The sequence below is a fragment of the Neoarius graeffei genome, chromosome 18 (assembly GCF_027579695.1).
Source record: "Neoarius graeffei isolate fNeoGra1 chromosome 18, fNeoGra1.pri, whole genome shotgun sequence".
Taxonomy (NCBI): Eukaryota; Metazoa; Chordata; class Actinopteri; order Siluriformes; family Ariidae; genus Neoarius; species Neoarius graeffei.
In genome coordinates this window covers 34,810,940-34,838,694 of record NC_083586.1, presented here as the reverse complement: position 1 = coordinate 34,838,694, position 27,755 = coordinate 34,810,940, and the positions used below count along the sequence as shown (strand labels likewise).

Genomic DNA, 27,755 nt, shown 5'->3' with positions numbered 1-27,755 from the left:
ACCACATCATCTGTCAAACATGGTGGACAGTTGCATGCATGGCTGCTAATGGAACTGGATCACTGGTGTTTATTGACGATGTAACTGCTGATAGAAGTAGCAGGATGAATTCTAAAATGTATAAAGCTATACTTTCTGCTCAGATTCAGTCAAATGCTGCAAAACTGATAGGATGACGCTTCACAGTACAGATAGATAATGACCCAAAACATTCTGCGAAACCAACCCAAGAACTTTTTAATGAATGTTCTTCAATGGCTGAGTCAGTCAACCTAATTGAGCTGCTTTTCACTTACTGAAGACAAAACTGAAGGCAGAAAGATCTACAAATAAGCAGCAAAGTGGCTGTAGTAAAGGCCTGGCAGAGCATCTTCAAGAGTGGAAACTCAGCATTGTGTGATGTCCATGGGTTACAGACTTCAGGTGGTCTTTGCAAGGACGCGTTATCCTAATGGGCTTCATGGGCAGCTGCCCAGGGCCTCGGCCACTAGGGGGCCTCGGAGGTAGCGAGATCGGAACATATGAAACGATATTTTCAGAAGTTTTGATCATATTGATAACATTTTTGATGCATTTCACCACCCGTAAGGAAGCCCACCTTGTCCCATCGCATAAATCACCTGTCATTGTCAATTTCACTGTCCACCATGTCTTCACACGCTACGCCAGCTTGAGTTCAATGATTTAATTAATGACTTCGCTTTCCAGAAAAGTAGGAAAGTGCCCTTGTAAGTTGACCCATGGCTGTCAAACTGAATGCGCAAAGCTGTGTGCCACTGCTGTTTGGGACATTACGTGTGTGAAAGGATGAAATGTTTCACATAGCCTAACATTTTGAGATTTATTTCTGAGAAGCAAGATATTTTTCTTTCTTTGTTATCGCTCTTTGTTTTCACAAGTTAAAAGTCGCCTGGATTCCAAAATGAAAACGAACGGTTATATACCAGATGAATGTTCTTGTTCTGAATACTAAAGAAACTGTTGTAGGCCTAGGTTATGTTCTTGACATGTTCATTGACTCACTCATTCAAAGGCTTCTTGAGGCTAAACTTTAGTTAACCAGACTTGTTAACTGTGATGTCTGATGGATTTTTTCACCATGCAATTGCCTATTTCACCATTGCTTTTTCTTGATTAAATAGGTGTTGATGGATATAAAGTTTTATCGTTCAATAGTATTTCTAATTGTGCCACCGTCATGATTTAAGTTTCTGTGTCTAGTTAGACAGGCACGTCTGAGGGGGTGAATTTGCTGAGCGCAGTTGACAACAGGCGGGGATGGGGCCTCGGGGGTGTGTCTGCCCAGGGCCTCGGCAAGGGTTAACATGGCCCTGGGTCTTTGACTACAAAGGATTTTCATCCAAGTATTTTTAAAAAATCCTTATATTTATAATTATGTTAGTTTATCCAATTCCTTTTGAGCCTGTGAAATTGGGATGACTATGTAAAAAATGGCTGCAATTCCAAAATGGTTAATGCGATATTTTTGTTAAACAACTTGAATTAAAGCTCAATTTTACACTTCAATCACAGCATGATTGCTTTGCTGTGCAGGATTGAAGAAACATAAAGCTCCTTCCTAAGGCGATATTATGCAAGGAGTCAAAAAATCATACTGCCGGTTCCCTTTGGCACATAGTCTCTGTACAGTTGAAAGAAGCCTATGTTCACTATTCTTATTGTGACCGATAAAAAATTTCACTGTGCCCATGAATCAAAGAGAAGGTAAAAGCAGGGAGGAGGCAGAAAAATGCAAGCCATACTGAGGGAAAATGGAATCTTTTTATATGAGAAAGACACCAGGCTTTGATCTGGGGATGACTCCTTAACACCATGGATATTTTTCACAGTGGTTCAGGGCCACTGGCTCTCTGAGCGTGCACCTGCTTCTGGTGGTAGTATTTAAGTGTCTGAACTAGACTGTCTTGGGGGTGGGGGGTGTCTCAAATTTTGAAAAACTACCCATCTGTGCAACATTTTATCAATGGATGGAATTCGTCTGATGAATTGACTAATCCAACATGATTTGAAGCATGAAGTCTAGTTTATATCGCTAATGAACATCAGCTGAACATCACCAAAGAATCATTTACAAAATTTGACCTCATAAATAATTGCTATTCGATTCAGTATTCGATTGCAAAGGTTAAATATTTTATGTTTTCATGCTCCTACTGTCTCTTGATTGTACACCATGTAGAAAAGAATAATAAGTTTTGTCCTTTCTTGGTGAAACAAGAAAACAATATATTTAAGGTCACTGAACACCGTGTTGGAGACAAGCACATTAACATGTAGTTTGGTATTCTCCTTGGCACGGTGAAGCACCAAACAGTTTCAAGGTTGAACGAGTAGACTTGCACAGGACTCCTAATCCCACTTCCGAAATAAATCCCACCAAAAATTCCCAAATCAGCATCAAACAGTTTCTTCTCTGTATTGCTGACACTCACCATGTAATATCTTTGTACTAGCTAGCCATTCTTTGTCAATTATATTAATGAGGTTGTTATTAACACTTTTATAGACGTAAACAGCCATGACCGAAAAGAAAGAAAATGTGCTGTGCATGAAGTCTATTTTAAAAGATACCAAATGATAGATGCCAAAAGCGGAATCAGATTTTCATAGTTAAATTCAATAGCATGAGTTATGGGCACAGATTCATCAAAATTGGACCACTGAAGATTAGAAAAATATCACCTGGTCTTTTTCCAGTCTTCAACTGTCCAGTTTAGGTGAATCTGTGCCCATGATGGCCTCAGATTCTTGTTCTCGGCTAACAGGAGTGGAACTTGATGTGGTCTTCAGCTGTTGTAGCCCATCCACCTCATGGTTTGATATGCATGCTGAGATTAGCCTGGCAAGCCAGACTAAATGTGAATATTTAGTCTGGCCTCGATCCGTAGACATTTCTAAAGGGTGGGGGTGGAACAAACCGCTGTCTTTCAAACTGTCTCTGTATGTATAGGCCAACGCTCTGACCAATCAGCGCAACAGTGACTGTAACGTAGTCAGAGCGACAGAAAGCAGTGGGGGAGACCTTGAAATAAATAATTTTTCAAAATGCGTATTAATTAATAAACAGGTTCTAGATATTAAGAAGTTTGGAGATAATGACCACAAGTTTGGAGTCTGTACCACATACTTAACATACACTCTTATTTTTTTCAAGGGTTTGCTTAAACTGTTTTTGAGAGTTTTTATTTAGTGGTGTTTGGTGAAATAATTTCCCTTAAATTTAAAATAACGGGAAAATAAGAAACAATCAAAAAGTAATGTTTCAAAGCTGTTTATTAATTCTTCGTACTGCACAAACTAGCCCCATCCTTTTGGCTACGAGCGGAGCCAGCTGGTAGATCAGACTTTTGCCATAGCTGGTCGGCAAAACAGCGAAAACGTCCTTCTTGAAAAGGAATGAGCGGAGAGCCTCTTCCTGCTCATGTTTCAACGAAAACTCCAAGTCTAATTCTTCTAAAACTGATTCCAAAGCGGAGTCAAACGCGCGCTGTTCACTAGCCGTAGCCATCTTTCCTGTTGTGCTTTCTCCAGTGTCGCGCAGCCTTGTCGTCACTCCTGCAAAAGCCCGCCCAAAGAATCCAAACAAAAACCTTGCGTTGTGATTGGCGGGCATGATTTGATGCCCGGGGTGTTTTTGTTTATATGGTGCGAGGCTAGACCCACTCACTAGGCAAAAATATTTTTGGCCGCTAGGCGGGTGGGTCTAGTTTACTAGGCTATGCTGAGATGCTTTTCTGATCACTATGGTTAGGTTATGAAGAGTTATTTGTGTGAATATAGACTTGCTGTAGTGGTTAGCACTGTCGCCTCACAGCAAGAAGGTTCCAAGTTTGAACCTCATGGCCGACAGGGGCCTTTCTGTGTGGAGTTTGTATGTTCTTCTCATGTCTGCATGGGTTTCCTCCAGGTGCTCCGGTTTCCCCACAGTCCAAAGACATGCAGGTTAGGTAAAATACCCAGCCACTGGGGTTGTACCCGACAGTGCATGCTTAGTGCCGATCCGAAGTCTGAATAGATCGGGGAGGGTTGCGTCAGGAAGGGCATCTGGTGTGAAACCTATACCAAATCAAATATGCGGAACAGATCCGCTGTGGTGACAGTGAACATACGGGAGCAGCTGAAAGAAGAAGAAGACTTCCTGTCAGCTCAGACCAGTCTAGTCATTCTCCTGTGATTTCTCTCATCAACAAGGTGTTTCAGCCTGCAGATCCAGAGTGGTGGAAAAAAGGATGTTTTTTCCACCACTCTGTGTCAACTCTAGAGACTGTTGTGTGTGAAAATGCCAGGAGATCAGCAGTTTCTGAAATACTCAAAAGTACTCAGCCCATCTGGCAGTAACAACCATGCCACGATTAAAGTCACAGAGATCACACATTTTCTCCATTCTGATGCTGATGTGAATATTAACTGAAGCACTTGACCTGTATCTGCATGATGATGGCTGACTGGATAACTGCATAAATGTATAGGCATTCCTAATAAAGTGGATGGCGAGTATCCACCCATACAGTGGTGCTTGAAAGTTTGTGAACCCTTGAGAATTTTCTGTATTTCTGCATAAATATGACCTAAAACATCATCAGATTTTCACACAAGTCCTAAAAGTAGATAAAGAGAACCCAGTTAAACAAATGAGACAAAAATATTATACTTGGTCATTTATTTATTGAGGAAAATGATCCAATATTACATATCTGTGAGTGGCAAAAGTATGTGAACCTTTGCTTTCAGTATCTGGTGTGATCCCCTTGTGCAGCAATAACTGCAACTAAACGTTTCTGGTAACTGTTGATCAGTCCTGCACACCGGCTTGGAGGAATTTTAGCCCATTCCTCTGTACAGAACAGCTTCAACTCTGGGATGTTGGTGGGTTTCCTCACATGAACTGCTCGCTTCAGGTCCTTCCACAACATTTCGATTGGATTAAGGTCAGGACTTTGACTTGGCCATTCCAAAACATTAACTTTATTCTTCTTTAACCGTTCATTGGTAGAACAACTTGTGTGCTTAGGGCCGTTGTCTTGCTGCATGACCCACCTCCTCTTGAGATTCAGTTCATGGACAGATGTCCTGACATTTTCCTTTAGAATTCACTGGTATAATTCAGAATTCATTGTTCCATCAATGATGGCAAGCCGTCCTGGCCCAGATGCAGCAAAACAGGCCCAAATCATGATACTACCACCACCATGTTTCACAGATGGGATAAGGTTCTTATGCTGGAATGCAGTGTTTTCCTTTCTCCAAACATAATGCTTCTCATTTAAACCAAAAAGTTCTATTTTGGTCTCATCCGTCCACAAAACATTTTTCCAATAGCCTTCTGGCTTGTTCACGTGATCTTTAGCAAACTGCAGATGAGCAGCAATGTTCTTTTTGGAGAGCAGTGGCTTTCTCCTTGCAACCCTGCCATGCACACCATTGTTGTTCAGTGTTCTCCTGATGGTGGACTCATGAACATTAACATTAGCCAATGTGAGAGAGGCCTTCGGTTGCTTAGAAGTTACCCTGGGGTCCTTTGTGACCTCGCCGACTATTACACGCCTTGCTCTTGGAGTGATCTTTGTTGGTCGACCACTCCTGGGGAGGGTAACAATGGTGTTGAATTTCCTCCATTTGTACACAGTCTGTCTGATTGTGGATTGGTGGAGTCCAAACTCTTTAGAGATGGTTTTGTAACCTTTTCCAGCCTGATGAGGATCAACAACGCTTTTTCTGAGGTCTTCAGAAATCTCCTTTGTTCGTGCCATGATACACTTCCACAAACATGTGTTGTGAAGATCAGACTTTGATAGATCCCTGTTCTTGAAATAAAACAGGGTGCCCACTCGCACCTGATTGTCATCCCATTGATTGAAAACATCTGACTCTAATTTCACCTTCACAATAACTGCTAATCCTAGAAGTTCACATACTTTTGCCACTCACAGACATGTAATACCAGATCATCTTCCTCAATAAATAAATGACCAAATATAGTATTTTTGTCTCATTTGTTTAACTGGGTTTTCTTTATCTACTTTTAGGACTTTTGTGAAAATCTGATGCTGTTTTACTGTAGGTCATATTTATGCAGAAATATAGGAAATTCTAAAGGGTTCACAAACTTTCAAGCACCACTGTATGTTAACGTATACTGTAGACAATACATGCAAGATACACAATATACTTGATCTCTCTCCTTCAACTTTCTCCGTTTCAGTCCAACAAATAATACACTTTCCTTTACTTATCCCTCCTGGCAGTATAAAAACTAAATCATACATTTGCATTTCTTATGCAAAAAATCCGAGCTGTAATTTTCTCTCGCAGGATGTCGAATCCTGCAGTTGACAGAGACTTTACTCCACTGAGATCCAACTAACTCAGGTTCATACACCACAAGTGCCGCAAGACATATTGTGAAAAGACAGCTAAAACTTAATTATATGGTACTATTCTTTCTTCACGTTGACTGTGCACATATTTGTCAGATATTTAAAAAAAAAAATCCTAAAAGTAGAATATACATAATGCACATTATTTTTCAAACTTCTCTAATGACCATGGAAAATCTAGCAACACTTTCTATCAATCCAGTGTTCATAAGGTGTTACATAGAATATATAATCATTTACAATGCTTAGCATAGCATTATACCTTATCAAAGGTACTAGAACCTGTTTCTAAATAACTTGTCACAGATGTTTCTTTAGCTTCACCCTCAACTAAACAGCTCTTATAACGCTGTGTAACGGATGCTGTATTGAAATTAAATTGCATTCGCATTAAAGCCTGTAATGACCTGATGTAGAAAGTGCTTATTATATGGCTTTATGCTATGACTATTTATAGAAGTGTCACCGGAAATCTTTCTTTATAAAACATATAAATACAAAAGAAAAAAATACAGTAGCAGTCAAAAGTTTTGACACACCTTCTAATTCAATGTTTTTTCTTTATTTTTATTAATTAAAAGTAACTTCATGTCGTAAAGTAATGATGGATGTTGTTTCTCTTCATTTAGTTGAGCGGTTCTTCACATAATATGGATTACTACAGTTGTGTTGTTGAATAGGGCTATTTACTATATATTTATTATTTACTATTTGATCTCAAACGCATTAAGAAAGCAATAAATTGCACTAATTAACTTTTGACAAGGCACAACTGTTAATCGAAAAGCATTCCAGGCAACTACCTCATGAAGCTGGTTAAGATAATGCTAATAGTGTGTAAAGCATCATCAAGGTAAACACTGGCTACTTTGAAGGATCTAAAATCTCATCTCATCTCATTATCTCTAGCCGCTTTATCCTGTTCTACAGGGTCGCAGGCAAGCTGGAGCCTATCCCAGCTGACTACGGGCGAAAGGCGGGGTACACCCTGGACAAGTCGCCAGGTCATCACAGGGCTGACACATAGACACAGACAACCATTCACACTCACATTCACACCTACGGTCAATTTAGAGTCACCAGTTAACCTAACCTGCATGTCTTTGGACTGTGGGGGAAACCGGAGCACCCGGAGGAAACCCACGCGGACACGGGGAGAACATGCAAACTCCGCACAGAAAGGCCCTCGCCGGCCCCGGGGCTCGAACCCGGACCTTCTTGCTGTGAGGCGACAGCGCTAACCACTACACCACCGTGCCGCCTAGGATCTAAAATATGAAATATATTTTTTTTGTTTTGTTGTTTACTACATAAGTCCATATACACTCGCTGGCCACTTTATTAGGAACACCCATTCATCCATCTGCTGTTTTATACAGTTCTCTAACCAGCCAATCCTTTGGAAGCAGCACAATGCATCAAGTCATGCAGATACAAATCAAGAGCTTCAGTTAATGTTCACTTCAAACATCAGAATGGGAAAAACTGTGATCTCTAAGTGTGACTTTCACTGTGGCATGGGTGTCGGTTTGAGCCAGATGGACTGGTTTGAGTATTTCAGAAACTGCTGATCTCCTGGGGTTTTCACACACAACAGTCTCTAGAGTTTACACAGAATGGTGCAAAAAACAAAAAACACTGAGTGAGAGACAGTTCTGTGGGTGGAAACAAATGCCTTGTTGATAAGAGAGGTCAGAGGAAAATGGCCAGATTGGTTCAAGCTGCCAGGAAGGATATAGTAACTCATATAATCACTCTTTACAACCATGGTGAGCAGAAAAGCATCTCAGCATGCAACAGCAGAAGACCACATCGGGTTCCAGTCCTGCAGCCAAGAACAGGAATCTTAGACTCAAGAACAAGTTCCTATTAAAGTGGCCGGTGTGTGTATGTTCCATATGTTATGTTACAGTTTTGATGTCTTTAGGATTGTTCTACAATGTCAAAAATAGTCAAAATATGAGTAGGTGTGTCCAAACCTTTGACTGGTACTGTATATTGTTGTTGTTTCTCTGTTACATGACCTCCATTTTGCATTGGGCCATCACGAGTTTTGGGTGTCCAGTCCAAAGTCTTAATTCTCATACTGAACATAAACTTGTGATTTGCTTCAGCTTTGTCATACAATTCCAACTGCACTGCTAGACAATCAGAAGAAATGTTCCATGTCGGTCAGAAGCACTGAATCGTACATACACTACTGAGTAGTGAACAGAGTGGAGGAAGAGATAAATTATTTTATAAATAGAATGTATTAATCATCAATCTATTTATTAATCATAAATAAATAGAATGTATTAATCTATCAGTTAGTGTGTTAATGTGCTTCTCCAGTGTCTTTGTGATTACAAGTAACAAAATGGAGTATGTAAAGCTATTAATAGTGAAATAAAATATCAGTTCAAAAGATTTGTGTTTCTCTTTCTGAATGTGATATAAATATCTCATCTCATCTCATTATCTGTAGCCGCTTCATCCGGAGCACCCGGAGGAAACCCACGCGGACACGGGGAGAACATGCAAACTCCGCACAGAAAGGCCCTCGTCGGCCACGGGGCTCGAACCTGGACCTTCTTGCTGTGAGGCGACAACGCTAACCACTACACCACCGTGCCGCCGTGATATAAATATATTTTTTTAAATTATTTTTATAGCTCGTATACTTTGCCTTGGGGCAGCACAGTGGTGTAGTGGTTAGCGCTGTCACCTCACAGCAAAAAGGTTCTGGGTTCGAGCCCAGTGGCCGGTGCGGGCCTTTCTGTGTGGAGTTTGCATGTTCTCCGCATGTCTGCGTGGGTTTCCTCCGGGTGCTCCGGTTTCCCCCACAGTCCAAAGACATGCAGGTTAGGTTAACTGGTGGCTCTAAATTGACCGTAGGTGTGAATGTGAGTGTGAATGGTTGTTTGTCTCTATGTGTCAGCCCTGTGATGACCTGGCGATTTGTTCAGGGTGTACCCCGCCTCTTGCCCATAGTCAGCTGTGATAGGCTCCAGCTTGCCTGCAACCCTGTCGAACAGGATAAGCAGCTAGAGATAATGGATGGATGAATATATTTTGCCTTTATAACAGCATTCTCTTCTCTTTCTTCTGTTTTTTTTTATCCTCTGAATATTTGAACCTGGACCTGCCAGATTAGGTCTGGACACAGTATTTGATTTGATTTTGCCTAATTGACTGTGATATTGAGGACTCTTGTTGTAAATTTGCAAACTACAGGTACATTTTCCAATTTACACCTGGAAACCATGGAGGAGCAAACTTTTAAGTGCCAGTGAACAAGATAGTGAGAAAGGTTTTACCTGTCTGAGATGTACAGATAACAGATGGGATGTAGAGGAGTTACTGGAACTGGTCATACATCACTATATTCCAGTGTAACTGGGGATAGTGCAGCATCCACAGAAACTATGGAAAAATCCATTATTGGATTGTGTGTGTGTGTGTGTGTGTGTGTGTGTGTGTACCCTGCTCTACTTTCAGTAATCTTAAGCTTCTGCTCCCAGGCTCTGGAGTCTACCCACCCCTCCATCCCTGCTGTCCACATATGAATACTAAGCACACTCATCAATAAGAAGGACAGAATGTGGTAGCGTCAGATAGCAAAGAGCAATGCAGCATAACGATTTATCACTGTTTCCCCTGAATGCCTGGTGCAGCACCTCGGTATTGAAGTGGCACATTATATTAGCCTCTTCAGTTCTCAGGTTCACCTATGAGTCATAAATCTTTATAATAGTGAAATCATCTGTATGAGTATGCATAGACTATACATGAATGATAGCGGTAGCATGGACTTACATTTTGGTACATAATGTATCATGTACAAGCAACAATGAGGTCCTTATTCGTCTTACTTTTGAATACTGACAGCCATTTTAGGTAAGGTTATTAGGTTAAACCAACACACATTAAAAAAATTTGAACATTTTCATCATTACGTAAAATTCCAACATCAATTTTGATGCGTCACATGACAGGTCTGTGATGGAAAGGTCTCAACAGGTTATACAGGTGAAAATAAATCACACATTAATTGATGGAAAAAGTTTGAAACGTTTAAGAAACATATGGCTCATGAAGTAAATGGCATTCTGTCAGAATTGTTATTGAACTTTTAACAGTAATCTCAGACCAATTTCATATCTTGAAATATTATCGTTAACGCCGTAACAGAAACAGTACACCTGGTCTCAGAAGAGATTTCAGCAGATAACTGTATTTCACAAGACTACCTTTGTGTGAATGGTTCCATTTCTCTCGAGGTAGGCAATTCCCAGAACTCTTTCGATCATAACCAGTATATAAGAATACAAAAAATGTCTACATTATAGAGAAATAAATTTTTTTCAGATTATATTTATAGTACTGTGCTAAAGTCTTAGGCACATGTAAAGAAATGCTGTAGATCAAAAATGGCTTAAAAATAATGAAATGCTTCATCCATCCGTTATCTGTAGCCGCTTATCCTGTACAGGGGGCAAGCTGGAGCCTATCCCAGCTGACTACGGGCGAGAGGCGGGGTACACCCTGGACAAGTCGACAGGTTATCGCAGGGCTGACATACAGAGACAAACAACCATTCACACTCACATTCACACCTACGGTCAATTTAGAGTCACCAGTTAACCTAACCTGCATGTCTTTGGACTGTGGGGGAAACCGGAGCACCCGGAGGAAACCCACGCGGACACGGGGAGAACATGCAAACTCCGCACAGAAAGGCCCTCGCCGGCCACTAGGCTCAAACCCAGAACGTTCTTCCTGTGAGGTGACAGTGCTAACCACTACACCACCGTGCTGCCCTGAAATGGTTCACCATTAAAAAAAAAAAAATACTGTAAACAGTAATCAGTAAGGGCGGCACGGTGGTGTAGTGGTTAGCGCTGTCGCCTCACAGCAAGAAGGTCCTGGGTTCGAGCCCCGGGGCCGGCAAGGGCCTTTCTGTGTGGAGTTTGCATGTTCTCCCCGTGTCCGCGTGGGTTTCCTCCGGGTGCTCCGGTTTCCCCCACAGTCCAAAGACATGCAGGTTAGGTTAACTGGTGACTCTAAATTGACCGTAGGTGTGAATGAGAGTGTGAATGGTTGTCTGTGTCTATGTGTCAGCCCTGTGATGACCTGGCGACTTGTCCAGGGTGTACCCCGGCTTTCGCCCGTAGTCAGCTGGGATAGGCTCCAGCTTGCCTGTGACCCTGTAGAAGGATAAAGCGGCTAGAGATAATGAGATGAGATGAGTAATCAGTAAGCCATAATAAATGAAACAAAGTCAATGTTTGCTGTGAGACGACCCTTTGCTTTAAAAAAAAATAGTCTCAGGTACAATGAGTGGAGTTTTATAAGGAAATGAGCTGTAGGTTTTACTGAGCATCTTGCAGAACCAGCCACAGTTCTTCTGGACACTTTGACTGTCACACTGGCTTCTTAATTTTGCACCAAAACCCAGCAGCCTTCATTCAGTTTTCTTTTTTAATCTGATAAGTGGTCTCTTGTGTAATATGCTGCTCAGATACAAACATTTTTCCTGTAACAGTTAATTTTGTGCTGGAAAATGAACGTTTGGACTCTAAAATGTTTTTGTACTGACTCGATAATGTAGAAGTCATAAAACAGATTTTTTTCCCCGTCCCTTTCCACATCACAGGTCGCCACTGCTTTTTACTTATATGTGTAAACATACAGTGGTGCTTGAAAGTTTGTGAACCCTTTTGAATTTTCTATATTTCTGCATAAATATGGCCTAAAACATCAGATTTTCACACAAGTCCTAAAAGTAGATAAAGAGAACCCATTTAAACAAATGAGACAAAAATATTATACTTGGTCATTTATTTATTGAGGAAAATGATCCAATATTACATATCTGTGAGTGGCAAAAGTATGTGAACCTCTAAGATTAGCAGTTCATCTGAAGGTGAAATTAAGAGTCAGGTGTTTTCAATCAATGGGATGACAATCAGGTGTGAGTGGGCACCCTGTTTTATTTAAAGAACAGGGATCTATCAAAGTCTGATCTTCACAACACATGTTTGTGGAAGTGTATCATGACACGAACAAAGGAGATTTCTGAGGACCTCAGAAAAAGTGTTGTTGATGCTCATCAGGCTGGAAAAGGTTAGAAAACTGTCTCTAAAGAGTTTGGACTCCACCAATCCACAGTCAGACAGATTGTGTACAAATGGAGGAAATTCAAGACCATTGTTACCCTCCCCAGGAGTGGTCGACCAACAAAGATCACTCCAAGAGCAAGGCGTGTAATAGTCGGCGAGGTTACAAAGGACCCCAGGGTAACTTCTAAGCAACCGAAGGCCTCTCTCACATTGGCTAATGTTAATGTTCATGAGTCCACCATCAGGAGAACACTGAACAACAATGGTGTGCATGGCAGGGTTGCAAGGAGAAAGCCACTGCTCTCCAAAAAGAACATTGCTGCTCATCTGCAGTTTGCTAAAGAACACGTGGACAAGCCAGAAGGCTATTGGAAAAATGTTTTGTGGATGGATGAGACCAAAATAGAACTTTTGGTTTAAATGAGAAGCGTTATGTTTGGAGAAAGGAAAACACTGCATTCCAGCACAAGAACCTTATCCCATCTGTGAAACATGGTGGTAGTGGTATCATGGTTTGGGCCTGTTTTGCTGCATCTGGGCCAGGACGGCTTGCCATCATTGATGGAACAATGAATTCTGAATTATACCAGGGAATTCTAAAGGAAAATGTCAGGACATCTGTCCATGAACTGAATCTCAAGAGAAGGTGGGTCATGCAGCAAGACAACGACCCTAAGCACACAAGTCGTTCTACCAAAGAATGGTTAAAGAAGAATAAAGATAATGTTTTGGAATGGCCAAGTCAAAGTCCTGACCTTAATCCAATGGAAATGTTGTGGAAGGACCTGAAGCGAGCAGTTCATGTGAGGAAACCCACCAACATCCCAGAGCTGAAGTTGTTCTGTATGGAGGAATGGGCTAAAATTCCTCCAAGCCGGTGTGCAGGACTGATCAACAGTTACCGGAAACGTTTAGTTGCAGTTATTGCTGCACAAGGGGGTCACACCAGATACTGAAAGCAAAGGTTCACGTACTTTTGCCACTCACAGATATGTAATATTGGATCATTTTCCTCAATAAATAAATGACCAAGTATAATATTTTTGTCTCATTTGTTTAACTGGGTTCTCTTTATCTACTTTTAGGACTTGTGTGAAAATCTGATGATGTTTTAGGTCATATTTATGCAGAAAGATAGAACATTCTAAAGGGTTCACAAACTTTCAAGCACCACTGTACTTCTTTGTCAACATGGTTAGAGTGATAATGGTACCCATCATGTTTTTAGGCTTTCATGCAGTTCTTTTATGGTGAACAGAATAATGGAAGTGCCACTGTCAACAGACATCCTGCAATACTGTCTTCAAATCTGGTCAAAATTAAGTACCTTTGAAGACAGCCGTCTTCCACTGTCTAACAAATCAAGGAGGATTATCCTTATTATGTAAACTCTGTATATCAGGGTGTGTCATGTAACTGATTACTGGAACATACATAAATGTAGAGTTTTTGAGTCTTGGCAGGGCAAGTGGTGAATTTCTGCTGGGACGCATTCAAGAGAAAAATACAGAAGGTTATTAAACTCATTCCATCAAACATTAAAGAGATATTATGAATCTGTATAAACACATTGAGGATGGCCAAGAGATTTAATGTGTGTAGCATTTAGCCCAGACATTTCCCCTCCAGCTTATCCACGCTCTCTCTCCATCCATCTAGAACCATGGCGGAAGATATTTCAGAAGCTCTAAGCACAAAGCTACATCTGCCCATCACCATCACCTGCTGCCACTAGTTTCTTTTTTGTGGGGAAAAAAAAAGATGAGCTCAGACCTTATATAGATGAAAGGAGAACTGAAGGCAAATTTTTTCTTATCAAAATTCTATTTATCTCATTTTATTAAATATAGGAATGCATTTTTGATAGCTACTTTGTTACTGCTATAGCAAGTTATGAGTGTTTGAAATATGTTCTGTAATTTATCAGTCCATATGTCAAAGCAATGGCTGTAAACGAAATTCATTGAGACCTGTGCGAGACATCGTAGGGCGGAAGTAAAACGCACAGCGAAAATGAAAGTGACCAACCCTGTGTCCAAAATTGTTCACTTGTTCACTACTCCTGATATAGGGAATTGCTATATAGAGGACTATATAGTGAGCTCATTGGTAAAATGAAAAAACGCTTTCGGACACTAGTCCGTCGCGCTGGTATTTACGTCATTACTGTTGCACAATTAAAACATGCCAGATCAGTCGGCTGGTGGGTTTTCAAAATAATAAATACATGCATGTATTTTAGTGATAAACACATATTATACTGAGCGTATTTCCCCACATTAATCAATACAAAGTACCTGCATCTTTCAATTCTTTTAAATCAAGACTGAATACTTTCTTCTTTGCCTTTTGTTAAATCAGATTTGAGACTTTTAATTTGATTTCTTTCAGCGTGACCGCAATACATGATGGGGTATATTGCTTTGGTTAGTGACCATTGTTGTATACTACTTTTCGTGATGCATTGTGGGATACTTTGAGTGCATTATATAGGGTGTAAATAATCCTCACTAAGGTTTCAGACAGCACTACAAAATGGCGTCTCCACTATATAGTGAGTAGGGAATGATTTCAGACACAGGGAAAGTGACCAACATCTGCCAACGTTGTCAAAAGAAGCATGCGCACTCTTTCGAATGCTGATGTAATCAAGCCGGTTCCTTCATCTAGCAAGCAGGCAAGACAAACAAAGCTCTTCACCAAACTCAACCTCAGAAGTGCATACAACTTGATCTGCATGCAAGAAGAGGATGAGCGAAAGACAGTGGTCATTACCAACTCCGGCCACTACGAATATCTGATCATGCTATATGGATGAGGAAATGCTCTATTGACATTGTCTATTGGAGACAGAGGGGACAGGCCCCCTCTTCTTCCACAGCCATGCCTTTGTAATGTGTGCAGAATGTGGTTTTGCATTGTCTTGTTCAAATATCCCTGGAAAAGATGTTGCCTTGAAGGCAGCAGATGTTGCTCCAAAATCTCAGTGTACTTTTTCTGCATTAATGCTGCCAGCATAGAAGTGTAAGTTACCTTTGCCAAGGGCACTGACAACCCCATACTATAACAAACCCTGGCTTTTGGACTTGTTGTTGGTAACAGTCTGGAATACTGATTCATCGGATCACAATACACGTTTCCACTGTATGATGGTCCATCCCAGATGCCACCCAAGCCCAAAGAAGTTGACAGCGTTTCTGGACACAGTTAACATAAGGCTTCCTTTTTGCACAGTCAAGTTTTAACTGGCATTTGTGGATGTAACTCCATATTGTAGTGCTTGACAACGCTTTGCCAAAGTAGTCCCGAGCCCATGTGTTTATGTCAGCTATAGATGAATGACTGCTCTTGATGCAGTGCCATCTGAGGGATTGGCAGTCATGGATGTTCAGCTTAGGCTTGTGCCCTTGCCCTTTACAACCAAAATTCCTCCTGATTCCTTGAATCATTTAATCATATTATACACAATAGAGGGTGAAATATCCAAATCCCTTCCTATCTTTCTTTGAGGAACACTGTTTTTAAACATTTCAATAATTTTCTCACACATTTGTTGACAAACTGGAGATTCTTGGCCCATGTTTGCTCCTCAAAGACCAGGCCTTTCTTGGATACTAATTTTGTACGAAATCATGATTATAATCACCTGACATCACCTGTTTCAAATCACTTCATTGTTTAATTGTTTTACTTCATTACTAACCCTAAATTGGCCCCTGTCCCAACTTTTTTTCAGAATGTGTTGCAGGCCTGAAATGCAGGAATGGATGTATATTAATAAATGAAATGAAGTTGACGAGACAAAACATGAAATATCTTGGGTTCATACTGTTTGCAATAAAATACAAGTTAAAGTAAATTTAGAAATCACTGCTTTCTCTTTTTATTTGCATTTTCCATACTGTCCCAACTTTTTTTCTGATTTGGGGTTGTAGTTCACTGGACAATTAGTCATAAGGAAAATATTCTGCTAATCCAAACGATCCTAGAATTTGCTGTCCTGGTTAGCTAATGTTGAATAAAACTTTTGGAATGAATGCTCTAACTACTGTATTTGGCAATAAAAACAAAACTTAACTTGCTCGCTAATTTAACAAGTGTTGACTAGCTAGCTATTTTAAAAAGCGAATCCAATGCGCTAGTTTACAAAACTTAGCTAGCTAATTTATCAAACTTAGTCAACTTGACTTACTTCTTTAGATTTTATACTGAATTATAAGGTCCGATGTTTTCAGTTATATGCAAGAGTCAAAGCAGACACCTCATTCTGAATGAATTGACAACTCCAGCAAAAGGCAACAGCTTACTAAGAAAAAAAAACCCCAGGAAAAATAGAAAAAAAGAAAAATCTCACGCCAAAGTACTTATTAGAAATGTCACTGACATTTCTCATAAGTACTTTGAAGGTGGAAATGAAAATGTATCAAATAATAAGTTTTCTCTTGAATGTATTCAGTTTCAATAATATTTGAGTAAAGTATAAATCATCCAAAATAGTACAAAGTATTTTCCACCCCGGCTTGAGTTATGCTGTAAGTAATGTAAAACCAAACTACGCCATTGCCAGTCTCACGCCTGGATAAGAAAGGAGATGGGTTTAACATAGGGCTAGCAACCCTACCCAAGAAAACACTGATAAGAGGCCAAAACATCTGGGACAGGGAGCAGTGGAGGACCTTCATCTGTGGCCTGTGTCCCAGGAGGAACGATGGGCTTAAGTAAGCATGTAATGCAAAACCAAGTGCTTGTTTCAGAACCAGGTTCCTACAACCATTCAAGAAAATCCTGAAGAAAAACTGAAGTTAATAAGAAGTAAAAGCATATTTTGTCCCAACCTTCCATCCATCCATCCATCCATCCATCCATTATCTGTAGCTGCTTATCCTGTACAGGGTTGCAGGCAAGCTGGAGCCTATCCCAGCCGACTATGGGCGAGAGGGGGCCTTTCTGTGTGGAGTTAGCATGTTCTCCCAGTGTCTGCATGGGTCTCCTGGGTCCCAAACCATATTTTGTAATATTGTCAAATTTGCTTTATTGGTGTATATGTGAACACTATTTAAAATCTAGAACAGAGATCCTGTTATCACAAATTCTTCTACTAAAGCGGATTTTCAGACATTGTGCCCATGCTATCCCCATTTTCCAGATGTTCCTTCTCTTTGTGTAACAGTTAAAAATGGGTCAATCAGGGTTAAGCTGTAATCTCCGTTTTGGAGATGAAGTTGGAATGCTTGACAATTAAAATACAACTGTGCGAAGTGCATAAGCATGCTCGGTGTGCTTTAATACAGCCATCAAAATGAAATGCTGATCTAATTGGATTGGAGATGCAAAAAAATTAAAAAACGAGGTGTATTGGTCCAGATGTGTTTATACGAATGGTCCAGGTATGCCTAGATCTGAGGTGTGATGGTATGGGTTGATTTTTAGTTTAAAATTAAGTGAAAAGAAAAGGAGACTGACATCTCTAAATGTCTGAATACATAACGATGGTGAACAAGTGCCACCAAAGTAAGCAATTTAAAAACACAGACTAAAATACGATTTTTACAATCATGTTGTATATTCGACCTCAGATGTTCAACTGTACTCAGACTTTTGACAAAATCCTGAGAAATTTGCCCATGCATAGAACTGTAGCACATACCTGTCAGAAAGTCTGCATAATAATAGAATGTGTTATCTGTGTTTTGCCTGAAAAGTAGATGCTTTCTTTACTTACTGAATGATGGTGAAGACCCCCAGCTCATCCCTGCTGAGATCCATGCCTGACGCTTCTAAAAGTTCTTGCCTTTGTTTCCTTTTTTTTCTCTTTTATTTTGTCCGGTTTCTCCAAAGCGCTTAGCGCACCACTGCAGTTGATGGATTTAGTAGGGGTATCTAGGCCGGTAGCAGGATCAACGTCAGACAAATACAAATTCTGTGCAAGTCAGAGCATGTGGCCTCAGGGGCACACATCTCTTCCATGTCCTATTACTGACACAATATTATCCCACTTTGAGTAAGGGAGGGAGAGGATCAATGCTTCAACAGCTGTGGCCTCACAGACAACAAATCTGCCACTGTGCCATGTTTATGAGAGAGAGAGAGACAAAGACAGAGAGAAAACAAGAGATTGCAAAACCTGACTGGAGCTGAAAGCTGCCTTTGTTCATTGTGTACATGATACTTCCTACTTTTTACACTTTGGAGACCAGATTTGTCAAGCTCACTCAACTGGTTTAAGTAGAATTGACAAATAGGATGACCTGCCCAACAAACCTGACTGAAGTCTAATTGGGTGCTTCTATCCTGCTATCACCTCTTCATTCACTCATTCATTGATCTTAAGTAAGAACTTTATCCAATCAGGTGGCTTCAGAGCCTAATTCCATCCATCCATTATCCGTAACCACTTATCCTGTGCAGGGTCGCAGGCAAGCTGGAGCCTATCCCAGCTGACTATTGGTGAGAGGCGGGGTACATCCTGGACAAGTCGCCAGGTCATCGCAGGGCCGACGCATAGAGACAAACAACCATTCACACTCACATTCACACCTACGGTCAATTTAGAGCTAACAATTAGCCTAACCTGCATGTCTTTGGACTGTGGGGGAAACCAGAGCACCCGGAGGAAACCCACGCAGACACGGGGAGAACATGCAAACTCCGCACAGAAAGGCCCCCATCAGCCGCTGGGCTCAAACCCAGAACCTTCTTGCTGTGAGGCGACAGTGCTAACCACTACACCACCGTGTAAAGAAACCCAACTTGGACCCCTCTGTGTTCAAGAACTATAGGTCCATATCCAAACTCCTGTTTTTATCTAAAATTCTAGAAAGGGTTGTCGCTAACCAGCTCACAGCCACACTGGAGAGTCACGATCTCTATGATAAATTCCCGGTTTCCGAAAATGGCATTCTACAGAAACTACCCTTCTGAGGATTACAAATGACATTCAAATGGCCTCTGATGTAGGTGACTGTTCTGTATTAGTACTCCTTGATCATCGCTTTGCCTTTGAAACTGTTGACCATCATGCCCTGATTAAGAGATTACGTGACTGGGTGGGCATATCGGGCATTGCCTTAGACTGGGTTACCTCCTACCTCATGGATAGAAGTTTTGCTGTCCCCGTTGGGGATTTTGTCTCTGCTTCTTCCTCTCTGTCCTGTGGTGTTCCACAGGGTTCAGTTTTGGGCCCCTTACCATACTTTTTTTCCCCTCTACATGGTGCCACTGGGACAGATTATAAACAGTTTTAATATTACATATCACTTTTATGCAGATGATATACAGCTTCATTTTACATTCAAACCCAATGAGGTGTCTAGGCTCTGTAGGCTCCTAGACTGGCTAGATGCCATCAAAGACTGGATGGCAGGAAATTTCTTCCAGTTAAATACAGAAAAGACAGAGGTCTTAATTATTGCTCCAGACAATATTATACATACGATCAAACAATACATTGGGCCTCTCTTGCCTGCTGTTTGCTTGAGCCTGAGGAACTTGGGGGTGACATTTGATAAGTCTGTCATGTGACTCTCGTGTCAAACAGTTGGCTAAATCCTGTTTTTTTCCATCTGCATAACATTAGTAAACTCAGATCTATGGTATCTTACTCAGAACTGGAGATGCTTGTACATGCTTTTATCTCCTCATGCACTGATTACTGTCATGCACTTTTATCCTCCCTTAATAAGTCCATCCTGTCTCTCTCATTCAGAATGCTGCTGATAGGTTACTTACAAGGTCTAGCAGACACTGTCACATCACCCCTCTGCTCAGCTCCCTTCACTGGCTCCCTGTGTGCTACAGGATGCAGTTTAAGATTTTTACGATTACATACATTGTCTTGCAAAAGTATTCATCCCCCTTGGTGTTTGTCTCGTTTTGTCGCATTACACGCTGGAATTAAAATGGATTTTTGGAGTGGTAGCATCATTTGATTTACACAGCATACCTACCACTTTAAAGGTGAAAATTATTGTTTTATTGTGACACAAACAATAATTAAGATGAAAAAAACACCCCAGAAATCTGGAGTGTGCATAGGTATTCACCCCCTTTCATATGAAACCCCTAAGTAAGAGCTGGTCCAACCAATTCATTTCATAAGTCACATAATTAGTTGATTAAGATCCACCTGTGTGCAATCAAAGTGTCACATGATCTGTGACATGATGTCTGTATAAATCAACCTGTTCAGGAAGGACCCTGACTCTGCAACACTACTAAGTAAGCAACATGAGAACCAAGGAGCCTCCAAACAGGTCAGAGACAAAGTTGTGAAGTATAGATCAGGGCTGGGTTATAAAAAATATCCCAAACTTTGAATATCCCACGGAGTCCCATTAAATCCATTATAGCAAATTGGAAAGAATATGGCACCACTACAAACCTGACAAGAGAAGGCCGCCCACCAAAACTCACAGACCGGGCAAGGAAGGCATTAATCAGAGATGCAACAAAAACACCAAAGATAACACTGAAGGAGCTAAAAGATCCACAGCGGAGATGGGAGTATCTGTCCATAGGACCACTTTAAGCCGTACACTCCACAGAGTGGGGCTTTATGGAAGAGTGGCCAGAAAAAAGTCATTGCTTAAGAAAACGCATTTGGAGTTTGCCCAACAGCATGTGGCAGACTCCCCAAACACATGGAAGAAAATGCTCTGGTCAAATGAGACTAAAACTGAACTTTTTGGCCATCATGGGAAATGCCATGTGTGGCGCAAACCCAACACCCTGAGAACACCATTCCTACAGTGAAGCATGGTGGTGGCAGCATCATGCTGTGGGGATATTTTTCATCTGCAGGGACAGGAAAGCTGGTCAGGACTGAAGGAAAGATGGATAGCACTAAATACAGGGCAATTCTGGAGGAAAACCTGTTTAAGTCAGTGAAGAAGGTTCACATTCCAGCAGGACAATGACCCAAAGCATATTGCTGAAGCTACACTGGAGTGGTTTAAAGGGAAACATTTAAATGTCTTGGAATGGCCTAATCAAAGCCCAGACCTCAATCCAATTGAGAATCCGTGGCATAACTTCAGTATTGCTGTACACCAACGCAACCCATCTAACTTGAAGGAGTTGGAGCAGTTTTGCCTTGAGGAATGGGCAAAAATCCCAGTGGCTAGATATGCTAAGCTAATAGAGATATACAGTACATACCCTAAGAGACTTGCAGCTATAATTGCAGCAAAAGGTTTTTTGACTTTTTTTTGGGGGGGGGGGGGGGGGGGGGGAATACCTATGTACACTCCAGATTTCTGTTTTTTCATCTTAATTATTGTTTGTGTCACAATAAAAAAAATTTGCATCTTTACAGTTGCAGGCATGTTGTGTAAATCAAACGGTGCTAACCCCCCCCAAAATCCATTTTAATTCCATCTTGTAATGCGACAATACAGGACCAACACCAAGGGGGATGAATACTTTTGCAAGACACTGTATAGGGCACTTCATGGCCAAGCCCCTACTTATTTGGCAGGCCTAATTCATTTCCATACACCCGCACACTCCCTTCGATCCAACAACCAAAACCTGCTGTCAGTCCCACACACTCGTTTAAAGACCGATGGTGACAGAGCTTTCGAGGCTGTCACCCCCAAACTGTGGTTTGCTGTCTCTGTGGACTGTTTTAAAAGGTAGCTGAATACTCGGTTGTTTAAACAAACAATTGGAATCAACTTCTGGCTCATCACTCATTGTTTTTTTTTATGCACTGTCGTCATTGTGTACTATTTATCTTACTGTGTTTGTTGTATCCATGTGTTATCTGTATTTTTATCTGCCCTTGTCAGGGCCGGAGTGGGCCCTTTTTTCAGTCCGGGAGTTTAATTCACATTCAGGCCACTTTGAAATGGAGGAGGAATTTGAGTACATTAAAAAAGATAAAACAAATAACTGTTCTTTCACAATGCTTTTTATTTGGTTTAAATTCAGGTAAACTTCACTTCACTTCACTTTAACAATATAGGTTCTCGCGTGCATTTGAACCAATGCTTGTGCATTACATGCCGCATATGCCTCGAAAATAATGGCAAATCAACAATGCTGGGTACTCAGCAACCGGCAGATAAAGCGTGAGGGCGCATTAGGCAACTCAAAAATGGTTAAATGAAATGTAGGCTAAAGCAAGTGTTCGATTCTGCTTAGAATATTGGCATATGCATACACCTCTTCTAAGTTATATATTTAACAACAATTATTTAACATCAAATATGACTTCTAGGCCTATGTGTTCATAACCACAATGTGCGCACGCCTGTGGAAATGCACGGTGTGACAGCGAGATGAAATAGGCTGGATGAGGAAATAACGCGCAACAGCACATTTGGGACCTGTTCATCTAAAATTGTTAATAACTGGGATGTAAAGCAATGTCCGGTTCTTCTTAGAATTAAAACATACACCACATCTATACCGTGTAAATTGCGAGATTTCACATGACATCAAAAAGCTGAATTGACATCGCAAACTATCGACACATTATAGGCCTAGCATAGACTGATAAAATCGACAAACAGGGTTATCATACTCCATATCTTTCGTAACCTACCAGCTGGTCTTGAGAACATATCTGTCAATTTGGCACATTTTGCTGCCACCTCCTTCCTTTTTTTAAGCTTCGCCCTTTCGGTTCCACCTGGCCTCTTTCTGCCCTCCATCACTGACGCGCGCTGTTTCGCGCCAATGTTGTTTAAGTTCCCCGCAATACAGAGGAGGAGTCTTGGACCAAACCAACTGCAATAGAGGGGAGGGGAGAATTTCCTTATTTGGTAGCGCCTATTTAATCTGCTGCGATGCTGTCGGAGTCTGGGCTGCCATGTGAAAATGCAGAGTGCAGTTGAATTGATGATTAATGCAAGAATAAGATCAGTGACCAAAATTAGTGAAAATTATTTTCCCCATGCTCCAAGCAGGCCACCATTGATGGTTTGGGCCGGGGATGGTCCCGGCTAAATATAGGGCCACCCCGGCATTGGCCCTTGTGAAATCACAAATCACTTTGTGATTTTTGTCTGTAAAAAGCGCTATATAAATACATTTTATTTACTTACTTACTAATTCAGGAACATTGGGTGTGTAGAATAGGAGTTCTTTTTTAAAATCTTTTTTTTTTCTCAACCACATTTGAAGCTTCTTGAGAAGGCCTCAGTTTTCTCCTCACATGAACAGTGCATCAGACAGTTCGAGAGTTGGACCTAGACATTAAGAATATTTTAAATAAAATGTCTCAGTGACTCTTGACCTGGGAAGCTGACTTTGGCACAGTAGGGTATATACAGAACATTGCAGCTTGAGACACACCAGGTCAGTCATTTATTATCCTGGATCTAATAAAGTATTGAACAGCCCCCCAAAAAAACGCAGTAAAAATGGAACCGGCTGAATTTATGGCTTTATGTCAGCTTGCTTTCTTTTTCCCCCAAATGTAATATATGTCTTTATGTCAAGTTAATGCTTTGAATATGAAATGACCGTGTTTCCGCAAAGGTTTCAGTCCATGTGTGTGCGTAACTGAAATACACAAGCTATTTAAACTTGGCAGCATAATGCACATAACACTTCAGTAACTCCATGCAATTTATATAATTTGAAGCCAAATCTATCAAGATGTACATGACGTTAGGTCGTCTTCACACGTGTAACTCTACACACACTCAGGAGCATGAGCAGGATATGTACATCTTCATTTTCCAAATTACTCTCTTTTCATGAATACCAAATTTCCTGTGCAAATACTTTACAAATAAATCCGTTCAAATCCAGCTGGATAAATGAGGCCCACTGATTCAAAGTTTCTAAAACTTGACAAACTTCTTACCTTTCCTCAGAAAATAATGGTATTTTCTCTCAAAAGCAAACATGACAAAATTATTAATGGTGCTCAATAATTGGGAAAATAAGTGCAAACAGATTGTCATCCTCAAGAAAAGAAATATTGCTTTAAATTGCGCTCAGGCTCTATGAACTTTTTTTTTGCTGCTTTTACCCATTTCCTGTTTCATGGGGTATAAATATAAGGGTGCATACAGTATGTATAAGATTGTACAATCCCTTTGTCACCTTCATGATAGGAAAAAGGAATGAGCTTTCAACAGAGAAGGTACAATATTTCCATGTTTAAACTCACATATCACTTATTTCACATTATGAGAATAAAACAGAAAAAAAAACTGATTAAAGCTAGACTGCCTTTCAGATTTTTCAAGTGTAGGTCATAAAAAGAATTTTCCCTGACACTCAATTATTTTTGTTCAGTGGACCGAAAGCTACTAAATTCGAATCACAGACTTCCAATTTTATTTTATTTATTTATTTTTTTTAATAGAACAATGAATTTAAGGCCACATGGCCCTAAATTCTCCGCTATTTTTTCCTGCTTCACCATGATCCAATTCAAGATACTACGTCGTGCATCACGTGATGGGCTTTCCCTGTTCATGCAAGGCATTGTGGGATACAAATTTGAAACACGAGAGAAAAATAGAGGACGTGAGTGCGCAAATGAAACATGAAAGACCGACTACAGTAACGGAAAGTGAGAAGAAAAGATGTTATGTTGTGAAGGAAAGGAAACGCAGGACCAAACTAATAAATATCGGCGGTCAGCGAGCACCTCGGTGTGATCAGCTGTTCATTTAGTGACAGAATGATGCAACTGTCAGTGCACGGTCAAAGGTAAACCTGCGCATGCGCACACGCTGCGCGAAGTGAGTGATTTCATGCACATTATTTGCTCGGGAATCCCCTCGAATTAAATTACTTCCCAGCCACAGAATGGCCTGATATTTTGTGAGATATTACAGAAATAAACATATATCATAATAACCACATTTCAGAGGGAACTAAATTTCACCGATTTTATGAAATTGAAAGGCCATTTAGCTTTAATGGTGACAGTGTGATTACATCTGATTTTCTCTCAAGAAAAAACAGCTTGTGTTTCTGCAATTAACATCACTGTAGGGGAGAAATCAAATAAAATAAATTCTCTGAAGAGAAAGAAAGAATTCAAGCTGTTCATCCATTTAAATCAAGTATAACTGATAGCATAGGATTGATTTAGTCTCTTTTAAAAGAGTGAGGGTTGTGGAGGTTTTTTTCCCAATTTTACCTTCAGTTCTACCTAAACCTCAAACAAAATGGCGGAATAATCCTGAGCAAGACATTCGACAGATCCATATACACTGAAAACACACACTTACTCAATAATCTATTTCATGAATTAAATTTAAATCTTCTGCATAATGAACAAACAATTAACACATGTCCAGTGGATTGATGAAACAAATCAAACAAAGAAATTCCTCAATATGATGCTATAAAGCCTCTTCAGTGCACTGCTGTGTGTTTATTTCATAAATCATCGGTTTTTCATAAGGTGATTATGTGAGTACTGTAATATGTGATCATGTGTAAAAAACATTACATTACGCCATGAAATTGTGCACGTGACCCGAACACGTGACAGGCTCTGAACATGTGATCATGTTCTTATGAAGAATTATCCATGGAAGAAAATCACGTGAAAATCTAAACCATGTGCAACCTGAAAATTACTGTAAAAATGAACAAATCGTGAAATAATGAACATGTGAAAATAAATGAATTGTGTAAAAACTGCATGTGAAATCAACCAGTTAAAAAATTGCACATGAAATGCAGGGGCGATTTCTCAGAGACAACAAGGGAAGCCGAGCTTCCCCTAAAATTCTCTCCCCAAACTGCGGCGTCTACGACGTTGAATTCTCATTAAAACAATAACTTGCATAACATAATATATGCCCAAGATTGTATTTATGTTCATAACTATCCTGTAACTTATTTGAGTGATGTCTGACGAACTTGCAGTTCGCTACGAGAATCACCTTTGCTGCCAGGCTGTAACCTTTCTTATTTCAATGGGCTCTATGGCCTGGCAACAGTGTTGCCAGATTGGGCGGTTTTAAGTGCATTTTGGCGGGTTTTGAACATATTTTGGGATGGAAAACGTCAGCAGTATCTGGCAACACTGACTGGCAGCCGGGTATCCGTTGCAGTCTACGAGACAGCTCTGAACAGCCAATTTCGGCTAGTTGTTATTGGTTAAAATCAACAAAATCATCACTTCCAGGGAAGCCGGGCTTCTCTGGGACTAAACGAGACAGTGGGAGGGACAAGAAGCCGGGCTGATAAAGGATTATTGGAGGTAGTGTTTGAAAGACATGAGGAGGGCAGTACTTCAGCGAGGAACACGGAAGCATGATCAGTCAGTCCCTAGCGGATGTCGAGAAAGTGTAGTCGTGTGCTAAAGTGCTGTCCAAATTTCTTTTCATATAAATGTTTCTTCTCATTGATGTCTCTGTACATTACTCTGTAAATAAATGTAAATATTACTCTTTGTGCTCCGTTAACTTTCATCCATTCTATCAGTTTGATCATTCGTGAATTCACTCGTTTATTTCATTTGTAGTTCAATCTGGTTGTAGGCTAGCTTGAGCCTTATTGGGATCTGCAGTGCTAGCTGCTAACAGAAATTGGTAAAGTCTCTGGAAAGCACAACCAGCTGGTATGACAGGGTCACAGACCATTTTCTGGAAAAGGAGCGGAGGGCAGAATTTGTGTATAAATAGTGTTCATGTTCATGAATCTGAAGTGTGTATATTGTTCAGTAATGTTAAGAGAATGGTGGGCTCTGTGTTATAGGTTATACCTGGGTATAATATTCAAGGTTCTGTGTGTTGCATAGCCTACCTGGTTATGAATTTCCAGACTGTGTTGCAGAAGATGTTCAAGGATGTGTTGCACAGCTGGGTGTTGTGTTAAAGACTCTGTGTTGCATATCAGGGTATGATGTTCAAGGCTCTTCGTTGAATAGCCAGTGATTTTTGGATGTTTGATATTTTTGATTAAGGATATGAGGCACTAGCCTGGCAAGCCAGACTATAACATGAAATGTACAAGCAAAAATACTTTCTGCCACTAGGTAGGGTTGTCTAGTTCACTATGCTAATGGGGCACACCTTTCTATGCTTTGATATCCGGCCTACAGGTTTTACGATGAAGGCTTAAAATGGGCTTCCCCTGTTTTAAAAACCAACAGCCGCCACTGATGAAATGGATAATGTAAAATTAATTAATAATGTGAATTTCATGTAAACATCACATGAGGAAAATCATGCAGTACATGTGCAAAATATTACATTGAAAAATAATTTAATCATGCAGAAACAAATTCACATAAAATCAAGTATGTAAAATCACATGGAAAACGCATGTA

The 27,755-nt window shown here is 40.5% G+C and overlaps 1 protein-coding gene across 1 annotated transcript in view; it reads right to left on the bottom strand.

Annotated features, from left to right (window-relative positions):
- The window catches only part of LOC132866141 (FERM and PDZ domain-containing protein 4-like), a 132,434-nt gene extending 113,880 nt beyond the window's left edge, over positions 1-18,554 (bottom strand). Inside the window, exon 1 of the mRNA XM_060898736.1 lies at positions 18,225-18,554. Within this exon, the coding sequence (XP_060754719.1) occupies positions 18,225-18,268 (44 nt within the window). The 5' untranslated portion in view covers positions 18,269-18,554. The remainder of the gene's footprint in view (positions 1-18,224) is intronic.
- Positions 18,555-27,755: the final 9,201 nt, after the last annotated feature.